General features: G+C 43.5%; 1 protein-coding gene across 1 annotated transcript in view; it reads left to right on the top strand.

The window, feature by feature from the left end:
* The window catches only part of ATP5O (ATP synthase, H+ transporting, mitochondrial F1 complex, O subunit), an 86,705-nt gene that overhangs the window by 69,272 nt on the left and 3,780 nt on the right, over window positions 1-13,653 (top strand). The window contains exon 2 of the mRNA XM_009283077.1: window positions 12,858-12,893. Within this exon, the coding sequence (XP_009281352.1) occupies window positions 12,858-12,893 (36 nt within the window). The remainder of the gene's footprint in view (window positions 1-12,857; window positions 12,894-13,653) is intronic.

Genomic DNA, 13,653 nt, shown 5'->3' with positions numbered 1-13,653 from the left:
CCCCCCCCCCCCCCCCCCCCCCCCCCCCCCCCCCCCCCCCCCCCCCCCCCCCCCCCATTCTAGAACTTTCTGTTCCCAAATTAACTGTTTAAATTTGAATACTGGAAAAATTTCTCCCAGAAATGGGGTCGCTATCTTCCTTCCTTGCATCAGAAGTTATTCCAAACCTCTGGCCAGCAATTTTACTATACAGATTTTCCTTTGCTGGCACCTTCCAACAAGGCAGCAAAGCCCAGAGAAGGCTAGCTGAGCTCAAGGGTATTCGCAGCATTTATTGCAATAGACACCCCCCTCAACAGGAACCCACATGGGAATGTTTAATCTGGCCAGTCAGAACAGGCCAGTTAAACATCAGCTGGAAAAAGCACTTGACAGTATCCTGTGGAGAAGCAGCTAAGCACTGACAGGGGCTGATGAGCAAATAGATTTTCCCAACCCTGTTTCCTGTGACTTGCTCTTCAGAACTGTTTGGTGGATTACAATATGCAACTCATAAATAGTAATTTTTATTTTTTGTTTATAACATCGCTGTGGTTTGAAAGACATTTTAAAGATAAAGTAAATGAGATTCCTCTGAAGAGGTCACTGTTCACCAAATACAAACTGAAGCTACGGGAGAAAGACGGAAAACACCTGGGAGGAAGGACTGAATGGCTATGTGACAGTCAGATGCAATGAATAGCTCTTGGAACTTGAAGATGAACAGGAGTCCCTCCCACCTGCAGGTAGAACTTAACATGAATTTTAGTGGACTGTCAAGGCTGGAAAGAGGACCACAAAGGTCATCAAGGGGAAGTCAGTGTGGCAAGAAGCCCGCAACAAATTTTAGGCTGCCTATGCGACAGGGAGCCTGGACAAGGAGTTGGAAACTTCTGTCCTCCTTCTGTCCTCCTCACACCAACAAAGTGAATAGAGTTGCGAGAGAATGACTGCTGTGTAAATTAAACCATGGGTGAATTCTTCAAGCCCTTCTCCAATTTTAGAGCAATGCAGCTCCAACGGTTCTAACTAAATTACCTGTGATCTTCATGGGGCATCTCAGCCCCATGAGCCCCGTGTGACCCGCGAGATCAGAATCAAACTCTCTCTTTTTCCAAACTAAAAAGCAAAAAAAAGCATTGACTACATAACATATATTACAAGGATGTACAATTTGCTGGAGTAAGGAGCACAATGACACGCTGACTAAAGCATAGGTTGGCATCACTTTCATTGACACGCTGTCAATGACGGGTTCACATTACACCTGAGCACAAATGTTACTACCCAGAACAACGGTGTAATACCAAAAGCTAGATCACGTTACTCACCCAGACTGAAACAACAGATTTATTGACAGAGAGTAAGCTGGCTATGGTAGTGCTGCTATTACCCCTAATCAGTACAGCTACGTTCATGAATCAGAAAGATTTCTGTAACTGTTTTTCAATAACTGAGTTTTTCAGTGAATTCTTAGTTCGTAGCAACAGCATGGTTTTATACTGTGAGATGGCAGCAACATTAACACGATTTTAAGGAACAAACAAAATGGCCCCAACATCTATGAACCAGCAATCAGCAGCCTCCCATGTATTGGAAAAATATCCAGCAGGGTGTTACTGTCACTGATCTAGGACCAGGGCAAAAAAATGCATGCTTAGATATTTCTGTAATGCATGTTCATCTTCCAAACCAGCTTTTAGGACTCTGGTATTAAAAATGACTGAATAAAGGAAGGAGTTACACTACTTTTATTTTAATTTTCCCCTCATTTAAAAAAGGAAAGACATCTTGAAATGTCTACATCTACAAAATTCCTGATTTCTTTTTCTTCTCTGCTTAGGAGGAGTGTTTCTTCAAACAAAAAAAAACAAACAAAAGAACCCATGCTTTTTTGTTCATTTTTCAATTCACTGCAATTTGAAATATAAATATAAATAAATGTTTAAATAAAATTAAAAGTAAATATAAATAAAAGTCAATATAAAAAACCCAAAACATCATAAATATGAGGCTGCTTCTAGCAATATTTAAAATCTAACTTTGCATACAAAGCCTTTGTGCTTATCTTTGTAAGCAAACCTGGGCCGGCTACTCTGCAACATCAAATCAAAAGTGCAAGGCAAAATGCAAGTAACACATTTAAAATAAGCATCAAAAGAATACAATCACAGCAAAGTCACATATATTACAGCTCAAACAGTAGTCAGAGGGTGAAGGGTGGAACTGTAGTTTGAGGATCAATGGCCTGAATTTTGCAGGAAGTATGAAGAGATGATCATGATGGTCCAAATAGGTTTAGCTAGCCTTTTAGTGCATTTAAGTTGTTATATCCTTTTATTACAAGATCAGATATTCTTTTAAGAACACCTACCACATTCAGTGCTCAGGACCGACAGCACCGAGCTAAAGAACAAGTTGACTTTTTCCTTTCCGTCTTCACTAGTTAGCTTGTGACTTCTGCATTATACTCTGTACGTATGCTTCCAGTCCTTCACTGGGAGGTTTCCTGAAGGCGTTTCCATCACACTTTCACCCAGACAGACAGGGGTCTGAAAACACTATTCAGTGGTCGCCACCTGCTTCGAGTCGATGAGGCGGGTATTCTGTGAACAAATAGCAGGTGACTGTTTAATTAAAAGCTTATCCTAAAACACACGTGCAGAGGGGGCAAACGATCAGGCTAGTCTCCTTCTTTCATTTATCCATTCTCAGGGGTCTGGCTCATAATTTTAATACTGTTTTTTAAAGTATCAGAGTCAGGGAGACCGATAACCCCACAAACACATACACATCCTATCTGATTGCACTTAATTTTTATTAAGTGCTGGTTTTCACTTTTTTTCCCAATTATATTCATTTCAAGAGTTCTTCCAGGAAAAGTAGGTGACATGTAACCTCTCTGACATACCACATTTTTGTCCACATCTTTATAGAAGAGCTCTTCTCCTTCTGAACATAACTACATGTTGTCCCTTATCCACGCATACAAGATAGATATAATGGAAAGGAAAATATGCAAATAGTTTTTGGAGGAGACCAGCACTGGATTCAGTTCTTGTGGGTTTATCTGTGAAAAGTTTGTTCTGTTAGAGTTGTTTTCCAGATTACACTGACCCTGAGTCATTTGGAGAGAAAGACGACTGTGACACCTCTTGTAGCATGAAGCAAACAAACAAACCTTATTTCTTGCAAATAAATAGAAGGGAAAAAATGAAGCCGTGATGATCAATTTAAGGAAGCAGAAGGGAAATGTTGCCTCTTCTTTAAAAAAATAATTCCAGTTTCACAGTAACTATAGTAGAGTTTGTAGCAGCCTCCTCCCTCACTTTCTCACAGCAGATGCCTACAAAACCAGATTAATGGATCCTCTCTTCAAGCCAGGTGGTAATGAAACAATGATACAATATTTCCAGCTCTTAGCACAACCTCCAACTTGTAAAATGCTGAGACGTGCCCACAAAACACAGACAAAAGTAGGTGGGGCTACTGCTTAATAGTAGTCACAATAATAAGATGTTAACGATACCGAAAACTGAGTGGTATTTACCATGAAACTCACAGAGAGAAAAAGTCCTTCAGCTATTTTCTTTTCCAATTTCATCAGAGATGAGCTTGTTTCTTCTTTTACTCCTGCCCAACATAACACTATTCTGCTTTCTGCGCAGACTTAGAGGCTTGCACGTGCTGTATTTGGCACCGTTTTGTGGTAAGGTGTAATTTATCTTTGAAATTTTGCTGTGATGACTCTCAGTCCTCAGGAAGGGCTGAGATAGATCGTCATTTGTATTAAGACTTAAGACTCCACAAAGGTCTTGCAGCAGGTGTAAATGACATTTACGCTCACAGCAAAGTACCTTTCTGCTGCTGAAGTCCTCACGCTGGCAGGAACCAGGCATGGCGCCCTGGCTGTCCTGGACGTGCGGCATTCCTCTACCACTCACGGGCGCCTTTCTGGAGCAATTCATGCCTCTGCTTGAATAACAAGGGGAAGCCTTGGGCCATTCCTTGAGACATCAGTGAACGCGCACAGTTACAGGCCTCGTATTTTTTTGCTGGGTCTTCATTCACCAAAAGTACAGCAGCTTCATCCGTTGTCAAGTGATCAGTGCTGAGAAGCTTTGTGAAGTGACAGAAAGATTTGCAAGCGCGTGGTGAAATTCTGCAAATTTTTCATACACCTTAAATTTTACTGTGACTGCTGTCAATATTTGTTGAAGCATTTTATGGAAGAAATATCTTGCTAAAAATCTAGCAATAAAACTGGGCAATCATTCCAATTGAGTCCTTCAGGTTAAAAAAAAGACAGATGATAAATATTCTATTTTATCTCACCTGACAAAAATGGCTGCAAAACTGGGACAGGTTTGTAGATGACACTTGTGCCTGAAGCACGGGTACAGGAGGGATGATATTTTATTTGTCTGTAGCAGTAGTTTTCACTCCAAAGTGTTAGGTACATATACTACTCTCAGTGCAAATTCTGAACATCTTCTCCTAGGATTAAATTGGCTTTATGTACAAACAAAGATTGAGGAGCCTGACAGAGGAGCTGAGCCTTGGGCACTGAATTCGCTTCAGTCTGCCACGATTTGGTAAAAAACGTGAAATGGAAATTCTGTCGCTGTCTTTGCTCTGCTGTTGGACAAATGCCATTGAATGCCACAAGAACAGTTTCCGTATCAAACTGCAGTCACTGTACTCCTCCAGGATCTGTAGTGCGAAGACATACCACTCTATTGTAGAAAAGTGAGTTATCTGGTGGCACCATACACCCCAAGATGCAGTAAGGTGTGCCTGCAATAGCACGGGTTAAGCTAAAACTAAATTCCTGCTCTCTTGAAAAATAATTGTCAGACAAAACACAGTTTTGCTGACTGCATCAGTGCTGCCATATCTGCAAGTGTAAACGAAGGGTAATGCAGCTGTTCATCTCGCAAACCATTGTGTATTTTGACAGTGTGGTTTTCCCCTCTTGCTTCCCTCTTTGCTTGGCTCGAACAATGAGTCTGTGCGCTGATGTGCAGAAGAAAAACACAGTGTTCAGATGCCAGAAACTATCTGCTGCCTTTTATCAGCAGTTTTGCATCCCTCCCTTCTTGCCACCTGCTAACAGTATCAGTAACGATATGTCCAAAAAATGAGCATTTTAGGTCTGGAGATTTCAGAACTATTCAAACTCTGTCCTGTGTAGACCCTTTGCAGAGGCCTCTTTTGCCCTCGAACAAGACAGCTCCTAGTTCTGAGTCCGCACACCCAAAACGAGCTGCAGATGCCATCTTCCCTGTAGCTCTGGGGACCAGACTTTCCATTGGTTGCCTTCTGTAATAACGCCTCAGCTTCTTATAGAATAGGATTGGTTTTCTCTTCTTTTTGTGTGTGTGCATGCAACAGCTGGTTATGCAATCATTTTGGGGAGGGGGCTTGGCACACAGCCTCCACTGAAATCACGCTCATCAGTCTAAAAAACCACCACCGGTGTTTGCGATGTGAGCTCTCATCCAACAGTGCCATGGTGTGGAGGAGCCTCAAAAATATCCCAGAATGTCAAGTAAACGTCCCTCTCTCTGTGTACACAAACACGCGGTCCTCACAACAGGATGTGCTTATGCCAGTCAAAGAAAAAAAGTGTAGGGGGGTATATGTTACATGTATTATTCTGTCTGTCACATCACCTTCGCTGCCTTGTTATTTATTTATTTATGTTAAAGCCAACCTGTATTCCCTCTCAGGCATGGCAAGTGTTTATATCTCAAGAATCACGCCCACATTTTACATACCGGGAGCTCAGCTCAGCCTGGGGCTCCTTGTGATTCCCATTACAGTCAACAGGAGCTGCACATGTCCGCCCGGGAGGGAGCGTCCCTCAACCTCCTGGTGCCGTGTCTGCTTGCGAGCAGAAAATTAATATTTTATGGCAGAGAAAAATAACTGGAAGCAGCCCTGCTACGCCGTAGTAGCCGGCGCCGTGTGTGATGTATAGCATGCTGCCTAGCAATGTTGCTAAGCAACGCAGCACCATCCAAGAAAATCCTGCATTAGCTTGTAGTGGCTGGTGGGGTGGGTTAGACGTGACACTTTGCACACAGAGCTATGCGGAGAGGTGTGCTTTGCTCAAGACTATTACGGCCGTCTCCGATTGCTAATACGTCTCCCCTATTATTCTCCCTGCACCGATGAACTGCATCACGATGCACCATGCGCCGCAATAATTTTCCACTGAAAAAATACCTCCCCCCCACCCCACCCCCCACGCTTCCTGTTTCTTAATGCTCTTCAAACCTGATTTAGAGAGTAGCGAGTAGTGGAATTTTACAGCTACATCCCATGATGCTCTCGCTCTCGCTCTCAATCCCATGGCCTGGCTCATACCTCAAACTAACCGTAAAGTCAGATCACAATGATGTGACTCACTATTATAACTAAAGATAGATCTTGTCAAAAGCAGTCATGAGCCCTGGATGCTAGAGGTTGTTTATTCAGCGTTGTGTTTTGGGGTGGGTATTTTTCCTCTCTCTCCTGACTCCCTAACTTTTGACATTCGGAGGTCTATCCCATGTTAGTGAGTATTTGGGTGAGCAGGCAGGTATGGCACACGCTTTTGGTGATCTGGAGGAAACCATAGATGGGCTGCACAGAAGTCCAGCTGCGGGTGTGAGTTCAGCCTCACACAGGTCCCAGGTCAGAGCTTCACAGCGGCATGGGCTGGGGACTCCCAAACACCACACGGGCATGGGGCAGGACAGCCCCAGAAAGGAGGGAGAAACATTTTTAAGAGGAGTTTCTTCTAAGCCTAACAACCTTTTTTTAATTTTTTTTTTTACGTTTACATACCAGCTGTTTTCAAGCGCGAGCATTCATCTGGAGTGTTTAATACCCACACAGAACAAAGCAGCGCTGGTGCAGGAGACAAACAGAAGCAAGTTAGACACCAACTGAGACAAGAGGGGCTCTCGCCCCAAGACTAGCAGCTCCTGCTAAGGCCACGAAACGGCTCAGCATCGGACAGGAGCAGGTAAGTGGCAGGACAGGCAAGACCTGCTTTGTTGTTAGCCACCCCAGCCACCCCCTGTGGCAGTGACCGGGCAACAGGGACACGGGGAATACAGGCTGTGGTGAAGCTCCATGGGCGTAACAGCGCTGCAGGGCAAACACACCTGGGACCCGGGGAGATACTGTCCTGAAGGAGGGCAGCTCCTGCTGGTGCAAAGCGATCTGAGTTCCCCCCAGCCTCAGCCACGGGGAAAGGAGGACTGACTTTGATTATGCCATAAACATAGATACGGAAACTGGCAGGTGAGGGAGCTGGAGATAGTTCTTTGTTTGGACATACTGGATCCATTTCAGCCCTGTATAATTCCACTAGTGTCAAAGGCATTACATCAGGGATAAAACCAACCCATTATTTTTAACCTGGCCATTTCCTTTTATGCCCTTCATTCAGGAAATCCCTATGCAAGTGCATGATTTTAGTCATGTGAATATTCTCACTGGAGGCAGTGTGACTGCTCATGTACTTAGAGTTAAATGCATGCATATGTACACGCGGGACTGGGGCCTAAAACAGCACTGGAGGAAAAGGAGAAAGAAAAATAGTGTGAGAATACCTGAAGAACGATGTACTGTGAGGGTCTGTGAAAGGCGTCTGCCCACTTGGGTGATAGCAATATTTCCGGCTATGTTTCCCCTTTTAAGCTTGACAATTTCTCTGAGACCAGCAGCATCTTTAGGAAAGCATTTTAAGGTACGACTGCTGTAAAGAGGGGGCAGTGGTGTGGAGAATAAAATACCCAAAATGCTCCTAAAGTATTTCAAAAAATTTTTAATGAAGAAGCTAGTTATGCAAATGTCCTTTGGGGACTGCAATCTATGTCTGTGACTTTCACAACCTTGCCCTGATTCCCTCTCCTGCGCTTGCAGGGAACACCCTAGGGGTCTTCACAGGAAGCCTCAACATAGGTGGTTTTCTGCATTGCTTCTGGCTTCACATTTCTGTTCCTCAAAAAATACACAAGCTAAATCATGACTTCCAAACACCAAGAATTATGATCTCTAACCAGTGCCATACACCAGCAACGCTCTACAGAAATCTTCTGAACAGCGACTCTCATATATTTATATCTTGCAGCAATCTAGAAGACAGACCAGGAAAACATCAACCAAAGAAATTTGGCTGATGAATCTCTGTTCAGTTTCTGTGTTACACCCAGACCATTTTAAAAAGCCCCATTTGCAAAAGCACTGCTTTCACCACTTTACGAAGACCTTTTTCAAAAGGCTGCACGCACGCCTGGCTGCAAAATGAAATGTAATGACAAATCTTGACCTACCAGGTTTAAGCCTTCAACATGTGATCTGAACAAGGGTGACTTTCACAGATACCATACCGCAAGGTAAGTGATTCAATGAAGTTCCTGAAATCAGCGGAGTTACTCTGGTTTGCAGCAGAGTAAATGAGATCAGGTTTGCCACAGTAAATGAATCCATAAAGAAGGTGCTCACATACATTGCAAAACAGGCTAAAGAACAAGTCAGAGGACTTGCTGAATTAATTTGTCATTACTATGGGGTAAGAGCTACTAGAAATAGTTGTATCTATGACTCCTAGAATAGTCTTTAATTTCTCATGCTCAGCCAAATGAGGGAAAACACCATCTTTACTTTATCAAGTGCCGTGCCCACCGAACTTCCCCTTACTTGCATGTGGACTGTTTAAATTTGCTAAGAAAACAACCAGCTTAGTTTCATCCCAGCTTTCTGTTTCAGGTTTGTGTATTCGCCATTCAAATGAGACAGGCAAATCCATGACATTCATTTCACAGGACATTGAGCAAATGGAATGTGGAATAATGTTCTTTAGTTTCTGACATATGATCAAATGCACGTTTGCTGCAAGGAAAGAGAAGGACATATGCAACAGCCTTGAAATGGATAAAAACCTTGCCACAATAACCATAGTTAATACACAAATAAAGTTATATTATTAGTATTGGCTTCCCTCTTGTGGTAATGAGTAAGCTGTAGCCCTAATACGTAACCAGAATCTGCTGAGGCATCTGTCTAACACAAAATGCTGCAATATGCACATCGGGCAAGATCCTTGCATCCACGCACAAGATGGCTAATTTCAGTTCAAGGCAGATACGAAGATCTACATGTGGCGAGTGGAGGGCAGGCTGGGGTCTCAGCTCTGCAGAAATACCTCTGACCTGAGTATTTCAGAGACCTACCCTGCTATGACTCAGGCCAGTACCTGGCCCAAGTTTAAACTGAAGGAAGAGAGGTCTTCCACTTGAAGGTGCACTTTCAGTCCTGGATGAGAGGGTGGTTCATGTTCTAGACGCGTTCAGTCAATGATTTCTGCTGATTCTGCCAGTTTAGTGGGCATTTCTGTGACAGACCTCAAGAATATAGACCAACACCTCTAATTCACTACGTATGTTGCCATTCTGACTCCAAAGGTGAGTCTAGGTTAACATCCCATTTTCCACGGCAGTGATGGAGCAGGCATGATGGTCCTCCTCTTCTTTATTTTCTCCATAGCCACTTGCACATTACCATAATTTGACTGACATTTGTGAATTTACAATTTATTTTTTTTAACAGCAGCGTGTGTGAGAAGGTATCATTGCTATTAATAAAGTGTGTTTCATCAACAGAATTTAAAGCTGTTTATAAAGGATGTTGGTCTCATTCTTGGTTTTTTACAGATGGGGGAACTGAGGTGCAGAATAATTAGAAGCCAATCAGCAGGCCCAACGCAGAGCTGAAAATAGATCCCAAATCTCCTGAGCCTCAGTGCAATGCTCTAACTGCTCCTCTGCCAATGTGTGAAATGGCAAAGCTCAGCTATTAGTACTACCTACACTAACGCATGTCTATTATTCACACATTTTCCCAAACCGGTTCTTTTTACCATTGATATTTCATGGACAACCTCTAAAACAGTCAAATGTCCAAGTGAGCCCACATCACCTTTATAAAGCCTTGGACATAAGTGCTTATTTCACCAACCTATAAAAACCATATCATAGCTCACCCGTAAATTACTTTTTCAGGCTTTCTAGGGTATCTTAAAAGAGTGTAGATTTTTTAAGTCTACACTTTTTTAAAGTGTAGATATTTTGCCAAGGAAGCTACAAGCACCTAGTTGTGGTTTTCTTCCCCTTTCACAAAATTACTATGGTAGCATGGAAAATAAACTAGAACACCATGAGCACCCCAGAAGCATCACATGCACAATAAAATCATAATGATTAATCATTTTATCATAAAACAATGCTAGATTGAGACCTCCCTTGGAGGGCAGAAAAATGTAGGCATAGGTGCTTGGTTTTGCAAATATCCCTATGAAAAGCTTTCAGTAGAGTGTTCTGATGCTAAGGTCAGTGAGTTCAGTCACCTAACTTGATTAATATTGCTCCCGCTCCTATTCTGAATTCCCCTAACAATTTTTGTGGTTTTACAATCATTCTTTCCAGTTCAGAGAAAAAAAGAAATGTTTTCTGTCCCCTGCCACTGAGTGAAAAACCCTTTTCTTAATGGGAAAATGAGTCAGGTCTTCCCTAGGCAGCAAGATTTTAGTGGGTGGGTCACTCTGCCTGTAAGGCTTAGTCCCTGGGGAGTCAGCGTGACAGAGCATTTGAACTTACCTGCCCGAGCAGAACTGCTTATGGAGCAGAGGTATGGAAAACAACCAGGTGAATTAGATTCAGCGAATGTACCAACTGTTTCTGCGGAATATAAAGGGCAGCCCCCGAGAAAGAGAAAAAACCCAGCAAAACAAACAAAAACCTTCCTTCAGCAGCTGCAGAAACAAAAACACAGTAGCAACGGGGAGGTGCGTTGGGTCATAGCTTTTCTGTGCCACATTCTCTGAGCTTAACTCAAGCACCATGAGAGGAAAACTCCTCCACTTCTTGTAAATAACACAAACTTTTTACAGGGGTGAGGAACTTGTTTGCAGCTACATCCTGGCTCCTCTGGGACTCTCCCATGCCAAGTCTGGGAATCCCAGGCTCAGCCAAAGGGAAACAGCCGGGTGCAATTACTGACTAGCAGGTGCAGAACAGCATTCAGAACAGGCCAAAAGCTCGTGTTTCAGGTGAGTTGCAAGGTGAGGGAGAAAAGTATTCAGTGTTTTCAGCATTGATTAAAAACTTTGGGTCACTAGTGTAATTACTAGAGGGTTTTTATGAGTGGTGGTTTTGGGGTTTTTTTAAAGGAGCTGGCCATAGTCTGGTGGAGGGTAAGTTGCACATGTTTTGTGGCACTGACCTAATATGCTCTCACCACTGTGAGGACCCCAGATGCATTGTTACAAACCTCATCTCCTTTTTACCTCTACGTGCTGCAAGTTCTTTGTGGAATGGTCTAAGACTTGCTACAAGTTTTACGACACCTCCTGCAGCTGGGCCCTCGTTGAAACGCATCCCCACCACTAACACGGTTGAAGAATCATCACATTCTTTCTAGAGACATAAAAGTGCTGATTACAGTGAACTCTGTGACTATTATGCCTGTGTGAAGTCCATGTGTCTTCAATATAAGCACAAGGGTATGTCTAAATGTCATTATTTTCAGATCAATTCTTTTAAATATTTCTCAGATAAAGGGAAAATAAAATATACTTTGCATTATTTCAGTTCTAGTTTGTCTCAACAGGAGAAAAATGCAATGTTTATGATATCTCCGTATTTACTAAGAATGAATACTTTAAGGTTACAATCCTACAAGCACCAAAGTGGCAGACCCACAAGTGAATGTTCTTCCAGATGTTTCTCATGGAAGAGCTTGTAAATGTTCAAGTGCTCACTAAGTGACCAAACTGAAGCCAGGGACAGAGGTAAATGTCAAATGATGAGGGACTGGCAGTATGGGGAATTTAATTGCTTTGTAGGAGGAAAAAAACCTCCCATATAATAATGATGGAGGAATCCATTATTATAACACATATCCAAATACAAGAACAGGCTTTATCAGGATTTAAATATTCCTTCCAGTATAAGGTATAAAGGTACAAACTGTTTATCACCTGTGGGATTTTACTTGTCTAAAATTAACCTGTGAGAGGTGCTCTGATTCTAATTCTTGAAAGCACTATCAGGATTTGACCCAATCTCTGGTTCATTAAAGTACCCTCAGCTCTCAGTGATTTGACTGGCCTCAATAAGCCACATCTTCTGTGTATTAAAATGCTATAAGATCATAGAATGTTTCAGAATTACAGTAATAAAATTTGGGATACAGGACCCCACTTCAAATAAATACATGCTCTGCACCATTCCAAAACTTCAGTGCATGCATATTATCACAAAAAAATAGATATTATTTTTGCTAAAGAAAAAGATTTTTCTACATTTTAGATATGCTTTTCTTAGTACTGTAGTTATTAAAATTGTCGAGAAGCATGGTGTTACGTCAGGCTTAAACCTGTCACGGGCTATACTTGTGCCTTTGAATGCCACCACAGCAAATACAGCCAGGGATAGAAGAGGGGGAACTAAATTCCAACATCCAGAATAAAGCCTGTTGGTGAGACTGCCTTATTTCTGGTGGGACGGTAGACCAGCTCTTGTATTCAGACTGCATTTCCTAAAGAGTGTTACTCTAATTCTCTGTTTTTGACGTAGCTGAAGCGATCACTTGGTTTTCAATTTGTAGCAACATCTAGTGTTCGAAGTCTGCCCTGCAGACTTCATGCAGCATGCTTTTCATTAACGCCACGCTTTGTATTTCAATAGCACCACCCATCTCATACCACAGAAAATAATTACTCAAACTTGGTAACAGCTCTGCGAAGCAGGCAAGCGTTTTACCTTCTCTTACGGAAAAGATGGAAGAATTAGGGAGAGAAAGAGTTTAACCATTCAAGATAGTTCAGTAGTAGGCAGGACCTGAGTGAGTTGCTCAAGGTCATGCAGAGAGACTGACAAAGTCAGAGCTGCCTACCCTATGCTTTACCTGGAAGATTGCGTCTTTGCCCCAGGAGACGTTTGGATCTAGTTTATCTGAGGGGAGGAAATAGCTCATTGCATTTCAGAGATAGTTTCACTGTGTTAGAGGGCAGCAGAAACGTCTGTGAGGCAAGCACAGCTGACATTTTCTCTGTTGAAGAACTCATGTGACGCTTGCTCTCCTGGTGCATCTGAACGGAAGGATGTGCGTGGGTGTGTGAGTTACAGGACCCTTACAGGAACGTGAGAAAGGGTGGTGGGTCACTGCACCCTGTTATAGCAATTGCAAGGCCCCCAGGCAGCCCCTATGGCCTGGACCGCTCTTGCCATCCCACGGCCCCTCCACCTGCAAAGCCACAAACACACGTATGGCCAGCTGAGGGCCTGGGTGTAACTCTGCATGTGCAGGCCAGCCAGAGGCCGGGGTGAGGCACCCAATGGGAGCCCTTGCCCTGGTCACTCTGGTCCTCTCCAGAGACCCACACCACCAGACTCTGCCTGAGGAAAGCCACCTCAACACCAGGGTGTGAGAAGGGGCAACGAGGGGGGCGTTTAAACTGGAGCTCCAGCCCGTGCGGGGCAGAGATGCCACAGGGCCCCACTCTCGTTCCCTTCACCAGTGGGCCGAGCGCAGGCCGCCCCGCCCGCGCCAAGCAGCAGTTTCCCACGGCAGGAGCACCCGTGCGCAGCCGCCCCCCGGCGGGGCCCGGCCTCACCC

This window comes from Aptenodytes forsteri, unplaced genomic scaffold (assembly GCF_000699145.1).
Source record: "Aptenodytes forsteri isolate BGI_AS27 unplaced genomic scaffold, ASM69914v1 Scaffold2, whole genome shotgun sequence".
Taxonomy (NCBI): Eukaryota; Metazoa; Chordata; class Aves; order Sphenisciformes; family Spheniscidae; genus Aptenodytes; species Aptenodytes forsteri.
Note: the sequence above shows the minus strand (reverse complement) of the source record. Positions and strands in the feature narration are given on the sequence as shown.